The sequence below is a fragment of the Equus quagga genome, chromosome 5, assembly GCF_021613505.1.
Source record: "Equus quagga isolate Etosha38 chromosome 5, UCLA_HA_Equagga_1.0, whole genome shotgun sequence".
Classification (NCBI taxonomy): domain Eukaryota; kingdom Metazoa; phylum Chordata; class Mammalia; order Perissodactyla; family Equidae; genus Equus; species Equus quagga.
Window position 1 is genome coordinate 66,887,974 of NC_060271.1, and position 22,923 is coordinate 66,910,896.

General features: G+C 46.0%; 1 protein-coding gene and 1 long non-coding RNA gene across 4 annotated transcripts in view; both read left to right on the forward strand.

Annotated features, from left to right (window-relative positions):
* The first annotated feature begins 856 nt into the window (after window positions 1–856).
* On the forward strand, window positions 857–3,157 carry LOC124240225 (uncharacterized). Of its 2 annotated transcripts, XR_006888812.1 has the most exons (4): window positions 860–918; window positions 1,260–1,827; window positions 1,919–2,008; window positions 2,479–3,157. It is a non-coding gene; the product is annotated as an uncharacterized LOC124240225 (long non-coding RNA). The 2 variants fall into 2 exon arrangements; XR_006888811.1 differs by having other exon boundaries at window positions 857–1,827.
* A 12,025-nt stretch (window positions 3,158–15,182) lies between these two features.
* The window catches only part of ST3GAL5 (ST3 beta-galactoside alpha-2,3-sialyltransferase 5), a 45,756-nt gene continuing 38,015 nt past the window's right edge, over window positions 15,183–22,923 (forward strand). Inside the window, exon 1 of one of the 2 annotated variants that reach the window (XM_046661903.1) lies at window positions 15,183–15,382. In XM_046661903.1, coding sequence (XP_046517859.1) covers window positions 15,298–15,382 — 85 coding nt within the window. In that variant the 5' untranslated portion in view covers window positions 15,183–15,297. Of the gene's footprint in view, window positions 15,383–15,743; window positions 15,767–22,923 lie in introns of those variants that run through there. The other variant, XM_046661904.1, reaches the window with a different exon arrangement.

Genomic DNA, 22,923 nt, shown 5'->3' on the forward strand with positions numbered 1-22,923 from the left:
TGTACATTCTTCGTTGTGGGTCCTTCTAGTTGTGGCATGTGGGACGCTGCCTCAGCATGGTTTGATGAGCAGTGCCCTGTCCGTGCCCAGGATTCGAACCAACGAAACACTGGGCCGCCTGCAGCGGGGTGTGCGAACTTAACCACTCAGCCATGGGGCCAGCCCCTGGGACCACCATCTTATATGCAGTCCATTTTTGACTGAAAAGTCCTAGTGTAACACATGGCTGTATATGTAATTACTTTGGACACACAGTAAGCAAGATTTGCACTTAGTAAGCAGTCTGTGAGTGCCTGCTGTTCCTATACTTTCTAGGCCTTCTCTGACTCCATTCCGCTGGGCGTCTGCACCTTTGTCACCCCAGCAGAAGTCTGGAGTTTTACTCTCTGGAGAAGGTAACAGAGTGGATTTCTGGATTGACGGCCAAGGGACAGCGGAGTGTGGGGTGCAGAATGGAAAACAGAAGGATCAATTTCTAAATTCAGGGACTCCCAGCCCTTCTTGCTACTTGGGGTCCAGAACACACTGGCAGCCTGACCCCACTTTCCAGGCAGGAGCCTGGAAAATTCCTCTCTGGGGAGTCTGAACAGCCCAAAAGGAAAAACCTAAAGACAAATAGGTCCCTTGGTAAACAGCCCACCCAAATACTCTATAATATGATAGGGCTTCATCCACGCATGCTTGACTGATGAGGAGGTGCCACCTGCGGAGGGCCTGGGGCACTTTAAGAGGGAAATTAAAGACTTGTGGGTGGAAGGAATAGTATAACAAACACGCAGAGACAGGACAGGTTGAGGCATTTCAGGGAGGTGGCGAGTAGGGCACTGGGCCAGGGAGCAGGGCAGAGGTAAGGAAAAAGTAGGAGACGAGGTTAAGAAGACTGGCTGGCACCAAAGGGTACCTGACAAAGGCACTGGGGTGAGTGGCTGCAACAGGCTAAAATAAAGATTAATTTCCCCTTTCAGAGCCATGCACCCTGACCTGAGGCTGCAATAGCCATTGGAAATGGTGCGTCTGGCTCTGTGTCTGCTGGCTGCTGCCCTGGGGACAGGATGGAAGAAGGCCTCTAAGGCCAGGAAGTTAATTCAGTTGATAATAAGGAGCCTGATGAGAGTTTGGAAACAGGAGAGTGACGTATAGAATTGAGTTAGGCTGAAGGACGAATTAATTTATGAGCCAGACACTGAGAGAGAGGCGATGTGGGGCTATTCCAAGGTTAACTGAGAAACTCTGAGATGAACCAGTGTCCATATTTACAGGATGAAGGGGAGATGGGAGACTAGAAAACAGAAATTGCTCAAAAAGGAATTGAGCCCTTTGGATGGGAAACAGGAACTCTGGTGGAATGCAGGAGGAAGGATTGAGCAAGAGAGAAGCAGCTGCCAACCTATCCGAATGGAAACAAACACCTTGAACACGACAGTGGACTTGAAATGTTACTAAACTTTTTGGCAGGTTTCTCCCCACTAACAAGCCCGATGCAGGAATACAAGAAAAGAATTATTTCCCTTCCCCACTGCTGTGGTGTTTTCAGCTGAAGACAGTCTCATGGAAGCATCGACTGTCCCAAGTGGCTGACGAATGCAGGAAGTTTGTGAAGTTGCGTTTCCCAGCAAGTGTTTTGTCCTTGGAAAGTCTTTCCCCGCCTCAGCCTTCTGCATAAGGACTTCCCTGACATCGATAACAAGGTCCATCCTCTCATGAGGAAAGACGGCCGTGCCAGCAAAGTATCCAGTGAAGGAAGCAGGACGTCCTGCTCAGAAGTCGCTCTTCCCCAGCCTGCCTGTGAACTTGGAATTCATTGCCTACTCTTATCTCTGCATAAAGGTGTGGACGGTTGTGGTTACAAGTGCAAATAATTATCTGGAAAGGGAAATAAAACGTTCATTTTTAACCATTCACACTTATGTTCATTTAGCAGGGGAAGAGGTTCCAGAATAAATAATAAATACTGATTGACATTTGGAGTAAATTGAGGACTTTGACACTTATTATTTTGATCCTCTAGGTAAGTAACACTGAGGGCCTTATAGGGTTATTATCTCCCTTTTTCAGCAGAGGGAATCAAGACCCAGAAAGCTTAAGTGACTGGCCCAAGAACACACAGGGAGTTGTTGGCAGAGCTGGGACTTGAACTCAGGGCTCCTGACTTCCTGTTTGGTGCCCTTTCCCAGGTGTGGATGGTGGGGTGGGAGCTGTGACGGTCCGAAGCGTGGGCACTATCCCAGGGTTATGTGTGGTGGAGAGGGACTCCAGAGGACCTGAGAGAACGAGAGCTGGGAGCTCCATTGGGCACACTACTACCTGCTAGGGGTGAAGCCACAGTCAGTTTCCCCTAAATATTTCCCATTGTCAGGCCTCTTCCCTCAGCTCTGGGTGAGACAGAATAAAGAGGAAAAGGGAATAGTGGGCAGTAAACCCAAGGCCACCCACCAACCCCAAAACCCAGCCCTCCATCCTCGTTCCTCTCTCTTCTAGGGAAGCTGCCCTGGAGAGACAGCTCTACAATCACTGTGAGCTCCAGATTACCCTACCAGGGACAAGATCACATGTCAGAGCTTGGCCCCTCTTGGGGAACTCTGTCCACTCCCGATATGTGACCACCCTAGCTCACAGTCCGAGGTCCCTGATGTGCTCAGAGCTGGGAGGTGACTGCCTGTGAGTGAGCCCACATTCAATGGTAAACTATGTCTGAAAGAGACAAAAACATGGCCAGAACTCTGGATTCAAACACCTAGATCCCAGATAAGGGGCCTCTTGAGGCCAAAGCTACCCTTCCTCAAGGCTGCGGAGAGAAATTCAGGCATAGAGGAAAAGCCCAGAAGGGATAATTTATGACTTGGACTTTGACCCAACCTCAGATGTGGAGATCAGCAAGAACTCCTTTATCTCCAAGGCCAAAGGAAGGGAAGAGGAAGGCAGAAGTGCTCTTTGGAGCTGGGGCCCATTGGGAATTCAAGGAGAGCTCTGAGGCATCCTCCACAGGACACAGTGTGCAGTCACTCAACAGTGTGCATGTGATTGCCAAGGTTTATGGGTCCAATCCTACCCATCTAGGGACCTCAGTTGGAAAACCCATGACCCATAATGAAACTGGATGACCACTTCCTCACCCCTTTCCCTCAGCCCTCACAGAGGAAGAATAAGAGACTGACAAGAGGGCCCCCCAAACCCATCCTTCACTCAGACCATGTCTCCAGTACATCCTTTTAAAATAAATAATTGTTAAAAATTACCAGGATAGGAATTCATCTGTGACCAGTTTGGACATCTTTCACGCATTAATGTTCTTGATGGCCTAATGAAGGCAATTTAATTCAACATAGCACTACGAAGGGCCTATTTGAGTCAGGTTCGATGGATGCTGATGACACAAAGAGGAATTCAGTATGGTCATTCATAGAAGCAGTCACAGCATAGTTGAGAAGACACATACACAACTAGTTACCATTCAGGCCAGTCCTAAGTTATAGAGTTATAGGGTAACAGGGGAGGCAATGATTATTTCCGAATACAGGGGAAAATTTAGGTGGTAAGCTTATAGAAGAAGAGATGTTTGGGTCACATCTTTGGGCCCCTCTTGGGAAGATTCATGATCAAAGGAGCGAGGTGAAATGCAGGTGTGTCTGAGAAAAGGGCAGTGCTCAGGGAAGGCTGATGCATGATGTATGGGAGTCTTGGGTTAGGCGGGGAAGAACTGAGCCAGCTGTGATCCAGTTAGATCTGGGGCCCAGCAAAAAATGGATTAGGACCAGGGAGGGAGTATAAGGGAGACAGATTCGTAAGAGGACTTGCAGTGTTGAACACTTGGACACTGTTATCGGAACAGACCATTTTCTCCTCTGAGGAGTAACATCTACGGTGAGAAACGCATTGAATCAGGGAGACCACTCCTAGCTCTGGCACTCACAGCTGGGGGACCCTGGATCAGTGAGTTCCCTCCTGGGTCTCAGCAAGCACCTGTACCGGTGCAAGGAATGTATGCCTACCATTGGTGGTGTTTGACATCGATCCCTCCTAGCAGGAAACAGGTGGCCCCATGAGAAGGGAAAGTTGAGGAGGGCTGACTCAAGGGAATGTTTATAATTCAGGGAGCCAACAACAGATGGTAAAATGCCAGGGACTTGCAACATCTGGAAGCCATTATCACTCCTTGATATGAAGGGACAAGGAGACGAAACTAGTAGCTGTGAGAGAGGGGCTGCCTGACCAGACCTGTATCCTTTGATAGAGAATGCAGCCACTGCCTACTGTGCCAGGGCAGAGTGGAGGCCAGGGGAATAAATAACCTGACCTCTAGCCACCCTCCAGTGCCTCTAAGCTGAACGCACACAAAAGCCAGAGGGCAAGGGAGCCAGTGGAGGCCATCTGTAGAGGTCAGCTTCTCAGACAGAGCAGCGCAGGGAAGGGACCAGAAGGAGGCATTGGAGAATATCTTTCACAGGTAGCAGGCTGATGGCTTATGCTAACAGTTATACGTTTATTGTAATGTGTGATAAAAAGAATATAGTAGCACATCAAAGCTATGAGTTCACAGCTGTTATCGCTTAGGATAAGGCTAAAGTAGATCTTTAAGTGATAAAAAGTTAGACAATTGAAAGAAAAATATTAAGTGATAGTACGAGTGGTACAAGAATATGGCAAAAATCACAAAGACAGTATTTGTAAAACTGAAGCTTGGGAAATTCTGGGCTGGTTGGTATATAGGATTTCTTCCATCTCTGACTCTCTTTGAGTTTCTAAGTGTCTATAGGTAGCTATACTGAGTACAAGGAAAATGCCAAGAAACAATGTAGAGTATTTTCAGATCACCTTGGTTCAGCAAAATGTTCTGATCATGAGTGATATGGGGAGACCACCACGGAACTCCGAGTCATCCTGTTACTCTCTTAAGATTGTTCTTCCTCTTCTTGAAAGTTAAAAAAAACCCACAAGGCTATCAAAAGACATGAGCAGGAACCTTCGCAGCCTCACTATTTGTTATAGTCTCCAACTTGAAACAACCCAAATATCCATCACGGGGATAAAAGAATTGTGATATAACCATATTATGCAGCAATGAAAATGAACAAATTTAAGCTGCTTGTGGCAACATGGATGAAACTCACAAACCCAACACTGAGTGAAAGGAGTCAGACACAAAGAGTTCATACTGTAGGATTTCTTTCACATAAAGTTCAAAAATAGGCTAAACAAACCTAAGGAGTGGAAGTCAGAAGAGTGGCTACAATCTCAGGGGGAGGATGAGGATGGCGACCAGGAGCAGCCATGAGGCAGGTTGGGAAGATAGGCAAAGCTCTGTTTCTTGACATGGTGTGTTCACTTCCAGATAATTCATTGAGCTATACCTTCATGATTTTTGAACTTTTTGGTAGATCTCATCTTTAAGTAAAATATTTTAAGTGAATAGAAAACGGAAAGGTGTGACTTTTCCTTGTTGACCCTAGTGAAATGGCCACAAAGGATGAAGTGCCCCTCTGGGCTATGCAGACATGACGTGTCCCTGATGATCAAAGGCTTGGTTACCTCTTCCATTTCCACCAACTCCCTTCCCCTACTCCCCTCAACTTCCATTCTTAGCAGAACTCCTGCCATCCGCAAACATTGCACAGATGCCCACGGGATTGGCAAAACAGTGCTCTTATCTTCTAAGTCTGGTTATGCCTGGTTGACTAGTGACTGATATTAGTTGGTGTTCCCTCCTCCTAGTTGATAGTAGAACTCTAGACCCTATGTGGTGCCAGGAAAATGGGTCAGGGGCCTGTTCCTTGGCCCATGATTGGTGTCGTTGTTACCATTTACGTTTACGTCTGGTTCTGGACGTTTGTTATTCCAGGGTCCCCAGAGATGCCACACATAGCCCAGCCATGGTCTTGACCACAGTACCTCCAGCTTCCCGCACAGCTGTGTCATTTAGTGGTCAGTACCTGGGCATCCATGGACATTCCTATAAAAGGTTCTCCACCTCCTGGGGTATTTTTGAGGAACTGGCGATAGGTCTCAGCCTCTCTAGGAGGCCATCCAACATAGCTTGGGCAAGGGAAACCCAAATCCCTAGGGTACAGGCATCCTGAGCAGGTGGAGGGAGGCGACAATACCTCCACTTCTTTAAGAATGAGACTAGGGGGAGGGGGAAGAACAGAGCTAATTTCTTATCAGGTTATTTGCCCTAACCTCTAAAGCAAGGCAATAGGGTCCATCCTATGGAATGTTCACAGAAGACGAAGTCCCTGCCTGCAAGGACTCGACAGCCTAGCCGGGAATATAAAAGAACCCTTGAGTTAAAAAAAAAAAAAAAAAAAGCAAACCTGACCAGACAAGGTAATTTTGAAGAGGCAGCAGAGATGCAGGGCTGACCTCTTAGGCTGATTTTGCACACTCCATCATACTACGTTTCCGCTTCATCACCTATATCGGTACAGAGGTCATAGACCTTCAGGCCCTCCGTGTGGAAGTTTCATTGCACCCATGCAGTGTCCATCTGCCCTGCAATTAAAAATAAATAAATAAATTTGTTGCTAACTTTTTAAAACGGAGAGAATTGACCTACAAATCCCGATTTCTAGCCTCTCTGGAAAAATCTGATGATCTAGCAACACAGGGTGCTCAATTCCCACACAGCAGCGATTCCCAAGAACTGAGCAGTGACTGTCCCCTTTAGATGAGGCTCTCCAGGGGCACCCCATAGTCCCCACCTATGGTCCCCACTTCCTATTGTCTCACAGCCTACTTCACTCATTTAAGTGACCTGCTTGGTCCGACCAGGCATCTAATCTTATCCTGTTTTAAGATAAAAATTTAATATCTCCCTCCTGTCAGGAGAACAAAGTCCAGACACCTTAGGCTGGTAAGTGTTTCAAAATCTGGACCCAATCGCATCTTCCATTGCTTCCCTACACATGTTTTTCTCCAAATATTAGGGTCCACATGAATGATTGTCCCGGTTTTGTGCATTTAGCTGGTTGTGTTCTCAGAATCAAGTTTCATGTTTCAACTCTTTGGCTTGTGCTTTGATTGACACTCCGCTCTGGCATCTTAGACCATCCAAGATCATCTTCCTCATCTCTAACCAACATCCTTGAGAAGTCCTCTTACTCAGGGTGTGATCATCGGTTTCTGTTGTCAGAAAATGTTTTCCGTTTGCCCTTGATCTTGAAAGATGATTTCCTTATTTATACAATTCTAGGTTGACAGTTATATTCTCCCAGAACTTTGTAGATACTATTTCCCTGCCTTCTGGCAACTTCCAGCATAATTACTATATCTCCGTAGATAATCTGTCTTGACCGTCTGGTTGCTTTTAAGATTTTCTTTGTATCTCTAGTGTTTTGCGGTTTCACTGTGATGTGTCTAGGATTTCTGTTAATTTTCTTGCTTATGGTTTGTTGGGGTTTGTGATGCTGAGGATTGTGTTTTTCAACAATTCTGGAATAATTTTCAGTCATGATTTCTTCCTTTAATGCCTCTGTATCATTTTCTCTATTTTTTTCTTTTTGGAAATCTGCTTAGGCATGTGCTAGACTTCACTCATTCTATCCTTCATGTCTCTTAATCTCATTAAGTTTTTCCTATAACTCTTTTCTCTTGGTGTTGCCTTTTAGGTAATGTGTTTGTATCTATCATTTAATTCACCGGTTATATCTTTATCTGTCTCTTCTATCATTTGACCTGTTGTAATTGATAGTCTGAGTTATAATTGACAGTCTCCTGCTTTTATTTCTTAGTCATACTTTCAATACCTTCTTTTATTTCCATAAACATATTGAACAAACTTATTTGATATTTTGAATCTCCTAATTCCGTTCTCTGCGGGTTTTGTGGGTCTGAGTCTTCATTTTATCATTTCTGCTGACACTCACGTGGCTTGTTTCCTTGTGCGTATTGGGATATTATAAATTGCGAACTCAAATTCCTTGGAACTTTGTGGGCATTATCTTAGGCTTGAGTCTAAAGAGCAGGTCCCTAGAGGTGATTTTCTTCTTACAAGTGCCTAAGAGTGCTACCAACCTAGAACCACTTTAAAAGGTTTTTGGTCACAAAGGTGATAAAAATTCCAGCCCCAAACCTGCATGAGTGTGGGCTTTTGCTTGAGAATTCTCAGGGGAAACATTTTTCTTTATTTTGGTTCTACCCTGAACTAAAATCAGATATCTTGAGGCAAATAACCATCTATTTACAAGAATCCTACTGTTTCTCTGGGGAGCAAGATCTGACTACACCCACTGAAATTTCCACCCTTCGAGGGTTCTGGGCGTGCATAAGGCTCTCCATTCCAATCTCACATTCTGCTTCAGTCTAGGTTTTGTCCCCTACCTCTAGCCCCAGCCTGGTTGTCCCGTTGGCCAGAGTTAACAGATGGCCCCAAGGAAAACTCTGGCTCCCGCTCACCTCTCTAGATTCATGCTTTCTCGTAGTTTCTGCCTCAGAGGGGTTTCCTTCCATTCCTGCCAGCTCAGCCTTGCTGTAAAAACAGGCTTTGAATCATTTCCCCAGCAATTTAGGGATTTTTGACTTGGTGGATTTCTCCAGAATCCACGCTGCCATGTTGCTGGAAACATGGCACTCATTTTTCTATCGTCATTTTCCAGCAGTCTCCCAGAATCCTTTGCTCATCCTATTTCCTCTATCTTCCTCATCTTCTCCATTTGTTAAATCCTATTGTGGTAGGCAGAATTCTAAGATGGCTCCCCAAATTCCTAATCTCTGGTGTATGCACACTTTCTGGTGGTTATTCAACCAAACACTAATCTAGGTGTTGCTGTGAAGCGATTTTACAGATGTAGTTAACATCCCTAATCAGTTGATCTTAAAATAAGGAGTTGTCTGGGTGGTCCTGACCTAATCACATGAGGTTTTTAAAAGCAGAGAGTTTTGTCTGATGGGGAGCAGAAGAGAAAGCAATGGAGCTGTGCTCTGGCTGGCCTGGAAGAAAGCAAACATCCATGATGTGAACTTCCCATGGGGCCACTTGGCAAGGAGCTGCGGGCAGCCCCTAGGAGCTCAGGATGGTCCTTGGCCAACAGCTAGCAAAAAAATTGAGGAATTCAACCCTGTAACTGCAAGGAAATAAATTCTGCCAAAAACCAGTGAGCCTGAGTGAGGACCCCGAGCCCACACGAGAAATGCCGCCCTGGCCAACACTTTGATTTCAGTCATTTGAGACCCTGAGCAGAGAATCCAGTCACACTGTACCTGGACTTAGACTGTGAGATAACAAATTTGTGTTGTTTTCATCCACTAAATTTGTGGTATTTTGTTACACAGCAATAGAAAACGAATACAGCCCCAAACTGATATCCCCACCAATACAGCTACCTTATCCTTCAAAGTCAAATTCAACTTTCATCCCTCCAAAAAGTGTCCTTGAGCCCTGAGGCAGGCCCAGTTGTGGCCTCTTTGATGCTCCCATGGCTTTTTGTTAATGGTTCTTCTCTTACATCTAGTTGTGTTACTGGTTTTGTTTTTTCTTTTGTTTAAAAGTGTATTTCTCTTCAGTTAGATCATTTGGGCCTTCAGGGCAGGGACCACATCTTAGGTGGGCTCTGGAGTCTGATGGCCTGTGTTCAAATCCTGGCTTTGCTTCTTCGGAGCCATGTGACCTTGGGCAGGTTATTTCATTTCCCTAAGCTTCTCCAAGCCTCAACTTCCTTAGGTAAGATATGCAAATAAGAAGACCCTACCTCAAGGGGGTGTTGTGAAGACAAAATGAATCATGTAAAGCACTTAGCATCATGCCTGGCACATAATAGGCCCTCAGCAAATGTTTGTGCAATGACTATTTGGTGACGGATGGACAGAATGAGGGCCTGTAGACATGCCTGCATCTATCAATACGTGCCCCACAACTTCCAGAAGGATTCAGTCCAGGCGGAAGTGTCTTCTCCACCTGAGCTGCCCTCTGCCAGCCGACAGGCTTCCCCAGAGGTTTCTGTAACGTCTCTTTCCCTCCTTTGTTTGTTTGATTCCTGCTTCTCCCGTGATTGCTCACAGGAAACATTCCTAGAAAAACCTCAAGGGACAGACTCCCTTTGTGCTTCAGCGCAGCAGACAGAGTCTGCGTTCTGTTGGCTGCAGCTGTGCTCCAGCCCCTGGGGACTGAGGGTGGGGCGGCACCTCAGAAGGACACGGATGGGAGTTGAACAGACGGTAAAGCCTACCAGGAGAAACAGACCAAGACAACGCCTGGGCTGGAACCCCGACAACAAGGTGGTGGAAGGGGGCGAGGGATTCTCGACCCCCCACCTCACACACATCCTTAGTCTTGGCTGCTACAAGTCATTTCCCTACTTTCCTTCCGGCCACCTACAAAATAGTCACATCAGCATCACTCCTAACAGCTTCAGAGATGCCAGGCCCTGGGGAAGGCCCAGCTTCTGTCTTGGTGTCAGATGAGAGCCATTTGGCAGGAGAAAAGAAACAGGCCATCTGGAGAGGCCTCACAGACCTCAGTAAGTTGAACCAATGACTCCCTTCATTTCTATTTATTGTAAAAAACAACATTATTACAACATGAAAGGACATTTCTTAAAAAAAGAAGAAAAGATTACTCATGATCGCACCACCCTCACACCACATCTGTTTTCTTTTTCCAAGTTTGCTTCCAGTTTTGGGCCACATGATAGAAGTTTGCGAACAATCTATGTCCTCTTTTTTGTTTTCACTTAATATTATATCTTAAGCCCTTTCCAGTGTTGCCATAATCTTCACATTTGCCTCTCTTGTATAAACTGCAAATATTCCAGCCAATTTGATTGAGGCATAATTAATGATGCCTTAACGCTTGGGGATCTTGCTTATCCCTTTGAATCTTTGAGGTGGCTCCTGGCAAAGCTGTAAATGAAAGGAAGTTTGTTTTCTGGGCCCATGTGTATCCTTTACAGATCTTCTTTCTTCCCTGCTGGCAATTTGAGCCCAAGAGTTTTTTTTGCCATGAGAACAACCTGCTCTCTGATCCCCACCTGCTTTCTAAGGTTGTTCCTCCATTCAGTGGGCTATTAAAAAATAATAACATAGTTTTATGTTTGCCTCAATATAAAAGCAATATGTGCTCATGTTGTCCAACTTGAGAAATACACAAAAGCAAAAGGACATAAAAAATCTGCTATAATCTTGCCATTCAGCATCACATGCCACTGTTCCTTATTGCTCTTAAAAGTGTTTTTTTGGCACTTTTCATCCCACTTGCCTGTGCTAGGCCGTTTTCCCCCCAGACCCTGCTCTGCCTTCCAACTTCACTTTAGAAGCTAACTTTCATTGCAATGATGAAGGCTGAATGAGTAAACCCTAGAAAGTATAGTATCCTGAGGCCTCAGACACCTGTTTAGGAAAAAAACATGAACAAACTGGACATAATGCATCGATTGAGGCACCTGAGCTTGGCTAGTGTAACCCACAGTGGAATTCATTGGATCATAAAACTGGAATGTACAGAGGTAGGATGGGCTGCAGGGCTGGTTTGATCTAGCAGCTCAAAAATGTCATAAAGGAAATGCTTTCTTTCTAATCTTTCTCTCTACTTCCCACAGCATTATTTTCTTCACAAGCTAAGCTCTTCTGTGGTCTCAAAGGGCTGCCTTATCAGTATTGTCTGAAACTACTTACCACCTGGTTCCTGTCTAGCAGGAAATGAGAGCATCTCTCTCTCACCATCCAATAAATTCCTGAGATTTCCTCTGATTGAATCAGTCTGCTTCCTATGGCCACCCATGAATCAATCCTAGCAGCAGGGAGGATGGCATGACCCTGGGTGGCTTATACCAGCAGATCTCAAACTTTGGTCTCAAAACCCTTTTACATCCTTAAAAATTACTGAGGATCCCAAAGAATCTTTTTAATGGAGGCTTTATCTATTGATACTTGCCAAATTAGAATTTAAATACATTAAAAATAATAAAATAATTCCTTAAAAATCTTAAAATTACATGTTAACATAACATATTAATAAAAAAAATGTTTTCCAAAACAAAAAGATGGTGAGAAAAATGGCTTTTTTTTCTTTCTTTTCTTTTCTTTTTTTTTTTTTTTTACATATTTACAACTCTAAGTCTGACTTAATATAAGACAGCTGGATTTACATATCTGCTTCTGGATCCCATCTGTTGCAAATTGTTTTGGCAAAGTACATGAAGAAACCTTGCTTCACGTCGATACGTAACTGGAAAAGGGAAGAGTATTTTAATAGCCTTTTAAGATAATTGTATATATTCTTCTTTAATACTACACCAAAACTCTACAACATGTAATTGCTTAAAGGTCGTTGCGCTGTGGAATCTGAAACCTCATCTATAAACTTTTCATACTCTTAAATTAAAATCCATTGTCTGCCTTGCATTTAAAATGGATATTTTACCTACATACGATTTGGTGACATCACGCGTTAGCCATTTGGAAAATAGCGATTTACTGAGCAAATGCAGGTCTTCCAAATGTTGGCACATCATACATTATCCAATATCCAAAAATCACATGTATTAATATCACCATCAGAAAAGTCCTTAAATATTGAGAACTTGTCAAGCTGATCATGGTACAAGTTTTCCAAAATTCTAAATTTCTTTTGACACTTGGAATTTTTTCATCATTGGCAACAGTCAACTGCGTTCCTTGAAGAGAGAGGCTGACTTTGTTCATTTTCAAGAAAATTCCTACCAAATCCCAAGTCAAAATAACCATAATTTGACAGTTGTTTTCTCGAGTGAAAATGGTGTTCCATGAAAAAAACCCCCCAAAACAGCTAGTTCAGCTTACAACTGAAATGATCGCCTAAGTCCTTTTCCTTAAACACCCATCACACCTCAGTTTGCAGCAAAAGTGTTTTCTGTGCAGTTTCCATTTTGTCATATAAAATATTACAAAGATGCTTACTCAAGGGTTGAGATTTTAACAAAGTAATAATTTTTTACTGCTCTATTAACAACATTCTTAAGTGAAGCTGCATTTTTTTTTACCACGAGTGTGTGAAGAATGTATATTACTACAGGTTGGTGCCACTACCTTGATTGGTGAAGGCACCAACAGTTTTGCACACCTTCGCTTTTGCACCATCAGTGAGAAAGGTAAATAACGTCTTAGATTATTACGAAATAATTTTGATGTCAGAGATGTCCTGAAAGGTCCTCAGGGAACCCCAGGGCTTTATGGATCGTACTTTGAGAACCACTAACTTAGAACAAGCAGAGCCCACTAGCAGAGCTAAGAGTGAGCCAAACTTACCTAAAAAGTATGCTGCATCACAGAGGGGGAGGGTGGGATGGACACCGGGGGCAACCACAATGCCTGCTGTCAGAATGATTTAAGGAACTGTAAAGAATTACAAAATTATAGTGACTGTCCCAGATTTACAAATCGTCTGACAGCTTTGCTACTCTGGGTCCAGAAGCTTTTCTGATACCAGCCTCTGACTTGCAGAGATTCCAGGTAAGGCTTTGAGATGTAGTGACTGATCCAATCTACTGTTTGGGGATCTCTGTCTTCATCCAGAACAGTAGCTAAGGCTGGCTCCACAGATAGTGAAAAGGATGTTTTAGGGCAGGGCTTATCTTATTGGACAAGTATGTCATCCTCTCTCCCCTCCAAATGTGAGTGGAGTGAATGAGGTAGTGGGTACAGGGTAAGCTAAACAGCTGCCCTGTTAGGGTGGGACAGGCAGCAGCTTCAAGCTCCCTTTCTTCCTCACCTTCACCTTACACCCACTCTTCCAAGCCAAGATACTGCTGACCCATATGCCAGCTGTAACGCTTTCAGGGCCTGGCTTTGTGGACAAGGAGTGTCTGGGAGAAAAGGCATAGAGCAGCCTAGGCAAGGAGACATGGAGTGTCTGGTCAAGCAGGCAGGCTTTGGGCTGGTCTCTGAGAGAGAGGGGGTGAGGCGCTCAGCATTCTCCTTGCAGCTGTCACTGCCTCAGCAGCTGCTCTGCCTGACCAGCCTTGGCCAACCCACTGGATTTAGATCTCCCAGTGACAGCTTTTCCTCTAATATTTTCAAAATGCTCAATTGTCCTCACCTTAGAATAATACAGAAACATTTTATGTTTTATGTTCGCAAAGGCAAAATCCCTTTGCGAGGTGTGCAGGCAGAGTCCTCCCACTCTTTCCTTTCCAAGATTTACCTCCTGACTTTTGTCATCCAGATACGACATTTTTTCCAGTACCCCTACCCCACCAGGGGAAGAACACAGACATCTCCAAACTGTTTGGAGCTATGCACACCCTCTGGAAGCTGCTGCAAAGAAGACTGACAAGACTCTGGGTTTACTCAAATGTATTTGGCTCAGGATCTGGGATCTGCTTTTTCAAACCGGAACCTGCATCACAGATGCATGATCGTGATGCTGTTTTTCAACCAGAAATTCTGAAGGCAGACCAACTTCACCGACTTCACTCAAGAGTCAACAAGTCCTAAGGCACAGAAATGTCACACGCACTTGGCCGTGTTGAAGAAATCACATCAGTGCTTTAAACTCTTTTTAATTCCTGAGTTTGGGGATTCACTAATGTTTATGCTTTTAAAAATTGTTTGACATTTTCTCTCCAGAATCAAGGGGGACTCGGGAGGCATGAAAATGGGCGCTCCAAGCGCAGATTCTGATCCTGGCTCTGCCACCAAATGTTCCAACGATTTAGGGTAACTCACTTCTGCTCTTTGGGCCCCGATTACCCATCTGGGAAACTAATGGGTAATCAGCGCTGTCTCGCTTTTCTCCGACACGTGGAACAACAAAAGGCTTTTCTGCAAGTGCCCAGACACGCCCAGGCTGCTCTCTAACTGCCCTCGAGGGCGCCAGGAACTCCTGACCAGTGTCAGCCCGGGGGGCTGCTCCGGCGAGCGAAGTGCATACGTAAGTACGTAAAGCCCCTTCATTCCGGCTCCGCATCTACGAGCCTCTGCGCAGTAAAAGCCTACAACCGGTCTAAATACACCTTCCGTACCTTCCGCCATCTAACCGCACGCAGAGTTCGAGAGAGCTGGGGGCACTTGGGCCCCGCGCCCCAGCCGGCCCAACCTCCGGGGCGTCCCGCTGGGGGCGCTCTGCTCCCCGCTTCCCCAACCCAGCGGGGCGGCGGGTTGCGCGTCTCAGGAGCCGGGCCGCCGCGGGAGCCCCCGCGCGCTCCGATTGGTCTGTCGCGTCCTCGTGACGCGGGGCCCCGGCCCCGCCCCCGTCGTGGCCCCTCCTCCCCCCGCCTCCGCCTCCGCGCCGGCCGCGAAAGGTCCGGGACTGAATGGGAGCGAGCGCGGGACCGGGGGCGGGCGGGGGCGCGGGGCCCGGGACTGGCAGCCGGCCGGCGCCCCCTCCCTAGTATGCGGACGAAGGCGACCGGCGGCGCGGAGCGGCGTCCCCTGCAGCCGCGGACCCAGGCGGCGGCGGCGGCACCTGCCGGCCGAGGTACGTGGCGCAGCCCCCTCCTCGGCGTAGCGGGGCTGGCGGGCTGGGGGCGGCGGCGGCCATCCTCCTGCCCTCCCCTGGCTGGGCCCGGAGGCTCCGCCCCAGCCCCCGCGGACAGCGCCCAGGGCTCGGCGCCCCCAGACGCGCCTCGCGGGGGCGCGGGCTGAGAGTCGTGGCCTCGGGGAGCGGGGCGCCGCGGCCCGCACCAGTGTGGACGCGGTGGAGTCGCAGGGGTAAACGGCCGGGATGTCGGGTGGCCGCAGTGGCCCCTTTCCCCCAGCTTCCCGCAGCGCCTCGGGGTTTAATTCATTGCTGGAAGCTTCCGAGCCAGCAGAGCCGAGTTAACTCATTTCCCCGGGACGGGATCGGGACACCCGCCACAGGGTAACTAACAGCTTCGGAAACTGTCTTTTGCATCCGTCGAGACGGCGTGATCTGGTGTCTGTAGGTAGACATTTGCCAATGACCTTTCTTGCCCCCTCTCTGCGGCCAGCTTGCTGAAGAGACAGGTTTTGGTGACCTTTGGTTTCTGAATTGTAAGCAGTGACTTGACGTAGGTATGCATTCATTATGCTCCTTTAGTGAGTAACGCAAGGTTTTTGGAGAGCATCTCCGAGGAGCCGGGCAAAAAAGGAGAGGGGGCGTCCTACCTGTACTCCACACCAGCTAGGTGACCTTGGCCGACTGATTCCCCTGTGGGGCTCAGTCTCCTGGTCTGTACTTGGAGGAGTACAGACCTGCTGATGGCCCACGTCTCGTCCAGGGACCTGGTTACGTGATTCTGGCCGCAAAATGTGTTTACAAATGAAAGGGGTCCTGCAGGATCGCTAGCTGACTTAAAAGACGAATTTTGTGTTCTCATGTCCTAATTAGTGTATATGGCCTTTGTTTAATTAAGTATCGTCCCTTTAAAAGGGAAAACGGTTTTGTGTCCTGTGCTTCATCTGGTACCCTTGGCTTGCCTGCTCCTGGTGCCAAGCAGGTGCTGGGTTTGGGGGTTACAAAGAGGAAGGAGACTCACCTCCTGCCCTCTGCTGTTTAGCTGAGCCCTCCTCATGGCTTCTGAGTGCTAATCCTCTTCCACAGAAGGATGCGTATCCTGAAACTGTGGAAGAGGAATCCATGTCTGTGGAGTGAAGGGGCACAGACTCAGAAACAGGGTGGGTTGTGGCTTCAGGTGTGTAATCCTGAAAGCTTGACAGTTTAGAAGAGTGTCATATTTCTAGTGGTAGAGCCAGGGATCACTCAAATTCCAAGCAATACTTGGCCAAGGAGAGATTGATGTGAACTGGAAGAGCGCTAACCAGAATGTCCTGAGTCTTTTCACAGTCTGCCCATTAGAGGAGTGCTGCTGTTTCTGTAGGATGAAGTGAACCTTGGTTATGATTCATAGCCATTTCTTCCTCTAGGGAAGAAAAGAAATGGGTGAAATGGGAAGGCGTGAAGGGGTTTATGGAAGGAAGAGAAAAGGCTGACAGGCATAAGTTCTAAAAGCTTGCGTTTATGACTGCGTGTTTTGAAAACGCTTATAATTTTGGCACAAACTGCCAAATTGTCACATGCTATCAAAATAGATTGGTGTTGAATTTTAAGGATCTATTCAAGGCAGAATAAGAACCAACCCTTTGTTCTTGGATTGGCCTCCTCCAGTTCTTCCCTGCTTCCCTAGCTGGGCTCTTTGGCAGCAGTGAGCGGAGTTTATCTAGCAGGTTGGCTCTTGTAAGGTGAACAGACAATAGCAAGAGGTGCGGGGTCCTCTGTGGGAGTCCCTCCCAGTGCTGGGGGGGGCCCAGGGGCGTGTCTTGGAGACGGCAGTCCCTGGGAGAAGGGACGAGGCTCGCCTTCCACACCCTTCTAGCTCCTGAGGGGCGACTTAATCCGAGCTGCCTGTGGAGACATGGAGGATTGAGGTTGCTCCCAGAGGTCATGCTCTGTGATTTTAGTCTAACTGGGAAACCTTGGCAGAAATAAGACAACTGGGAATGTTCACACATTAATGATGGTATGAACTCCTCAACTGCTGAAAGAGAAGCAAGGACCAGATCAGTGTGAGTGACCTAAGTTAGCAAAGGCTTCCAAAAGGGGAGTGAATCACTGGCTTGATGTGGGAGGAAGCCATGAATGTGGATCGGGACGTGTGAGCTCTCCAGGGGGAGAGACCCAGCTTAAGCACATGTGCAGAGAGGGAGCGAGGAAGACGTGTAAGGGAGCCGGAGAACAATGAGGTTAGAGGGTACAAGAATACTACCAGGCTTGTCTTGCCTGGAGAGCTTTTTTTTTTTTAAGTATAGCTTACCTAGTAGGAAAGTAGACACACCATAAGTATACCATTCAACACATTTTCCAAATGAAACGCACCCGTGCACTCAGCACTCAGATCAAGAAGCAAGAACTCCCCATGTGCTCCCTTCTAGTCAGTTCCTCCTGGAGGATGACCCCAGCCTGACCTCCCACGCCTGTATCAATGAAATCCTCCAGTGACCATCTTCCTTCCTTATGAGTTAGGTTTCTGAGATTCGCTCGTGCTGCCTGTCGTTATGGTGTATTCACTCTCATGGCTGATGTGGCCATTGGGTGAATAATATACCACATACAGTCCTGTGCCACGTAACGACGTTCCCGTCAATGACAGATGGCATATACAGTGGTGCTCCCATAAGATCAGTACCATATGCCCTAGGTGTGTGGTAGGCTATACCATCTAGGTTTGTGTAAGTATGCTCTGTGATGTTCGCACAACAACAAAGTTGCCAGCGACGCATTTCTCGGAACATATCCCTGTTAAGTGATGCATGACTGTATTTATCTGTTTACTATGGACGGACATTTGGGCAGTTTCCAGTATTTGGCTGTTACCAGCAATGTTGCTATGACTGTTCTCCTACCTGTCTTTGGTATACATATATGCGTTTATGATGGGGGTGCACGCAGGGGTGTGATTGCTGGGCCATGGGTGTGTGTATCCTCAGCTTTGGGAGCTAAAGACGAAGCTATTGTATTCCAATTTGGAATAACTACATTGGTAGTTCCTTGCTACTCGGTGGTGAGTGCCGTGTTGACTTTTCACTGGGGAGACTGAGGCAGGAGTTCTACCAGGAGTCACGATCAGTTTCTACCTGGCTGTGCCCCGTATGTTGTCGGCACGTGCAGTCACCTCCAGGCCCTCGTCTTTCCTGGTCAAGCAGCCGGACAGACTGGACTGTGTGAGGAAGGCTTTAGCTCCAAGAGCCTCTGTTGTCTAGGGGGGTTTCTTTGGCCTCCCGGCTCTCCTTTGTCTCAGCTCCCACCCTTCTTGCTGCAAACACTCCTGGGAACCTCTCCTCCCTTAGCTTTCCTTACGTCGTGCTCTCTGTACTTGCTTCTACCTCCACCTGCCGTCCCTGCACCTCTGGATTTCTGCTTACAAAGTCCCCATGTCCTAGAGGAAAAACCCGTTTCTTGTTTGGTCTTTTGAGGCCATACAAGACATTTTTGTTCTCCTCTTATGGCATGGAAAAGTATGCAGGATTAAGCTGTTGGATGGTTCGGCAGCTCCTGTACCCGTGAATTCTTCCTCTTTTCCCTTCAGGTTTTTAATATCTGGAATCATAATAGTTAAGTATCATATAATATGATTTGATTAATTCAGAGGGAAAAATTGATAAAAATAACAAAAATGGTCTACTTTGATGGAATAGTAGTTCTTTCTTTTGAATATTAAGGCTGTTTATAGGATTAAGTGTCATTTTCATAATTAAAGGCTTATATGTGTTGAGTTCAGAGCAGAAGCAGTTTTTCTACTACATGTGTAGAGAATGACTTCTTCCCTGGCCTGCCTCTCTCCTCAGCTTCTGCTTTTTCATCCTCTTTGGATTCTTTACCTCCTTTCTGTTGTTCACACACATCTTTGTTCCCTTCTAGACTCCAGCAGCAAGAGAGGAGGACAGAGTGTGGTACTTTAACAGGGCCTCCAATACTCTCCTCTCTTTGCTTGTCATTTTCTGCAATCAAGTCGTTATTCATCTCGGACTTGGTGGGTGATGCAGGCTTCTTGCTTTTCCTTCCTCTAGACCAGCACTGTTCAATGGAAATATAACCCAAGGCACACATATAATTTAAAATTTTCTAGTAGCTACATTTAAAAAATCAAAAAGAAACAGATGGATCAAAGTTTCAACTTCCCAGGAAGATAAAAACCTCTAAACTCTTATGCACCTAATAACATAGCTTCAAACTATATAAAGTAAAAACTGACAAAATGACAAAAAAAGTCCACAAATCTGCCATCATTTTTAGCATCACTCTTTCAATAACTGTTAGAACAAACTGACTAAAAACAAATAAGGGATTATTCCAACAAACAACACAGTAAGCTTGATCAAATTGATTGTATAGAAAGCGTAGTCCCAGCAAATTAAGATTATACTTTTACAAAAATTGAGTATACACCAGGTCATAAAGTAAATCCTAACATATTTAAAATAATCAGTATACAGACCAAGTTCTCTGAACACAATGCAACTAAATTATATATCAGTTTTAAAAGATAACTGGAAAAAAATTTGAAATTTTGAATTTTAAAATATTTAGATTTGAAAGATAAAGAAGTAATAATAATGAAAATATATATCATAACTTGTAAGATGAATTGTATCCTTAAGAAAAAACTTGTGGATGCAACTAAATTAGTATTTAGAGGGAAATAGCAGTCTTAATTGCTCATATTAGCATGAAAAAGCAAAAATTAATGATCTAATCTGCTAAATTAAGAAGTTAGGAACATATCAATTAAAATAGATCCAGTGAATTAGAAGGAAGGAAATTTTTAAAAGACAGGTGAAATTAATTTTAGTAATATATCGTAGTTAACTCAATATGGCCCATGTGTTATGAAATCAATATAAAAATTGTTTGTGAGCTATTTTACATTCTTCTGTTTATACTAAGTCTTCAAAGCGTGGTATCTTACACTTATATAATAGAGCCCATCTCACTTTGGCCACATTTGAAGTCCTCAGCAGCCACATATGGCTAGTGGCAACTGTGCTGGACAGCACACCTCTAGGTCCTAGTCTGTACGTGTTGAGCTGGTTTGTCTCGATAAAGGAATATTCAGAGCTAAAACAGCAGTGGAGTTTAGTTATCTGCCAGGCAAATCTAGGATCATGGGAATCTAGCAGTTGGCAAAGAGACAGTGGGCTCTTCACTCTCCCCCACCCTCCCCAACGAACCCACATGCTGCAGAACAGACGGGGGTCCAGCCCTGTGGCCGAGTGGTTAAGTTTGCATGCTCGGCAGCCCAGGGTTTCATGGGCTCAGATTTTGGAAGTGGACCTAGCACCGCTCATCAAGCCATGTTGAGGCAGCATCCCACATGCCACAGCTAGAAGGATCCACAACTAAAAATATACAACTATGTACCAGGGGCCTTTTGGGAGAAGAAGGAAAAATAAAATCTTTAAAAAAAAAAAACATAGATGGGATGGAAAAAAAGGTAAATGCTGTACTGACTCACTTTATCCTCACCTGTTCTAGATATGTTGTATATATCAGCTCACTTAATTTTTACAAAAGTCATGTTGAATTTGGTACCGTTATTATCCGCGTTTTACAAATGAGGATGTTGAGGATATTGAAGCTCTGAGAGGGTAAGAGACTCGAGGGGACGGAGTGGGATTCGGACTCAGGCAGGCTGGCCCGGAGGTGGTAGATGAGGCAGACGCATCCCTGCCTTTGCAGCATATGCTGCGTTCCCACCACCCCTCAGAATGGCTCCTGTCGAAATTCTCTCGAGAGGATTATCCGACGTGGCCGAGATGGCTCCGTGCCCTGGTCCAGGTTCGTGCATTCCCGGGCACACTGTCTTCACTCTCCTGGGTTTCCATAGCAGCCTCCTAACTAGTCTCACCTCCGAAGAGGACTTCCCCATCTGCAGCCCAGCCTCAAGAGAGGTCTCTCCAAAATCGAATTTCATTTAAACCCCTCAGTTGCTCCTTTTATCTTAGGATGAAATTTCAACCTATGGTGGCATGGCCTGCTTCCTGTTCCAGGCTCTCTCAGTACATTGTTACCTCCTAGGCTGGGAACCCCAGGGAGTTCCAGGGAGTTCCCTTCGGACACTCCCGTCAGAGATTTCCCTGAGCTGCCTGCTGTCTTTGCTGGGGGCGGGGGGGGAGGGGACCCCCACATGTCCTATTCATTCCTTCCTGGGGGAGCCAGAGCCTTTTCTAAGCCCCCTCCCGGACACACACACACACGCACCCCAAATCTAAAACGTCTCGTAACACTCCCCTCATGTCCAATATAGAATAAGTTAAAAAGAAAAGCTATGAAAATAATTCCATTGGTGATAGAGCTACTTGTCTGATTTTTAAAATGAGTTTATAAGAGCTTTTTGAGGAAGAGATCATTTCTGTGCTGCTTATTGCTGTATCCCCAGGCGCATGCCCCGTGCCTGATTAAACCAGTCGTATGGATGGTAGGATGGCTGTTTGGGAGCCTGCCCAAATCTGCTTTCCCAAATTTTTGGAGCAAAGAGTAAAAGGGATATGTGATTGGGGTGTAAAAGGACATTGTATGTTTTAGCCGTGCATCTTACAGACCTAAATACGCATCATTGGTTTTAGGAATCAAGCATGTTTTAACTTGTTCTGAGCTCAGAGCGGCCCAAACGGAACTTTCCTTTGTCTCCTGTGTGTGTGCTCCCTCTCTCCTTCAGTCTCTGAACTGCCAGGGCCAGTCAGACTCCAGGTTGTCCCCAGGTACTGTCCCTCCAGTTCCTTTTCGAGGGTCTTTACCACTTTCTGATTTGGAGTTTTCTGTGATAATCTGGTTCTTTTGTTCGTATAGGACACCTGGGGTTATTGGATCGTGGATTATCACATAAACCGCCTAGCAAATCCTCCACGTTCCCTCCCCCATCCACCCAGCCACCTGCTCCCTGAGGAGTATTGCTGAGGTCCTGTTTGGTGAGGTCACTTCATAGTCCCAGCCCTTAAGAACCCATACCCTCACCCTTTCTTTTAGGGGGTGGGATCTTGGTTATTTTAGAATTTGCGCATGTCCTTTCCCATCACCTCATCCCCTGTGTTTCCCATTATACTCAAGTTTCGGGGAAGGTCCCCATGTTGGAGCCTGTTTATATTGGGCCCCAGAGTTGCTTTTGTTAACAATTCTACTGACTTTCACTTTCTCTGTTAAGTATTAAATTCATCCCAAATACTTGTATTTCCTTTAAATTAAGAGGGAAATCTTCCATTCAAAAGGTAGCTGCTAGATTTTGCTTATTTGTGGCATTCATGGGGTTACCACAGACTCATTCTCCTATAGCGTCTTCTGCGTGTATCATTTGCTGTCACAGGACCCACCACCAGGAAGCTATCATGTAAGGTGTTTTGTTGGAGCTTGCAGGGGCGCTTTTCTCAGTTTACCCCAGTGTCATGTATTCCCTCTGGCCTCCTCCTCTTTGAGGGGTACCCCCACCTCTGCTGTTAATCATCTCAGGGAATGGTGGAATGGTGGCAACCCATGGAACCTTCTTGCATGCTCTTTTGTTTTCCACT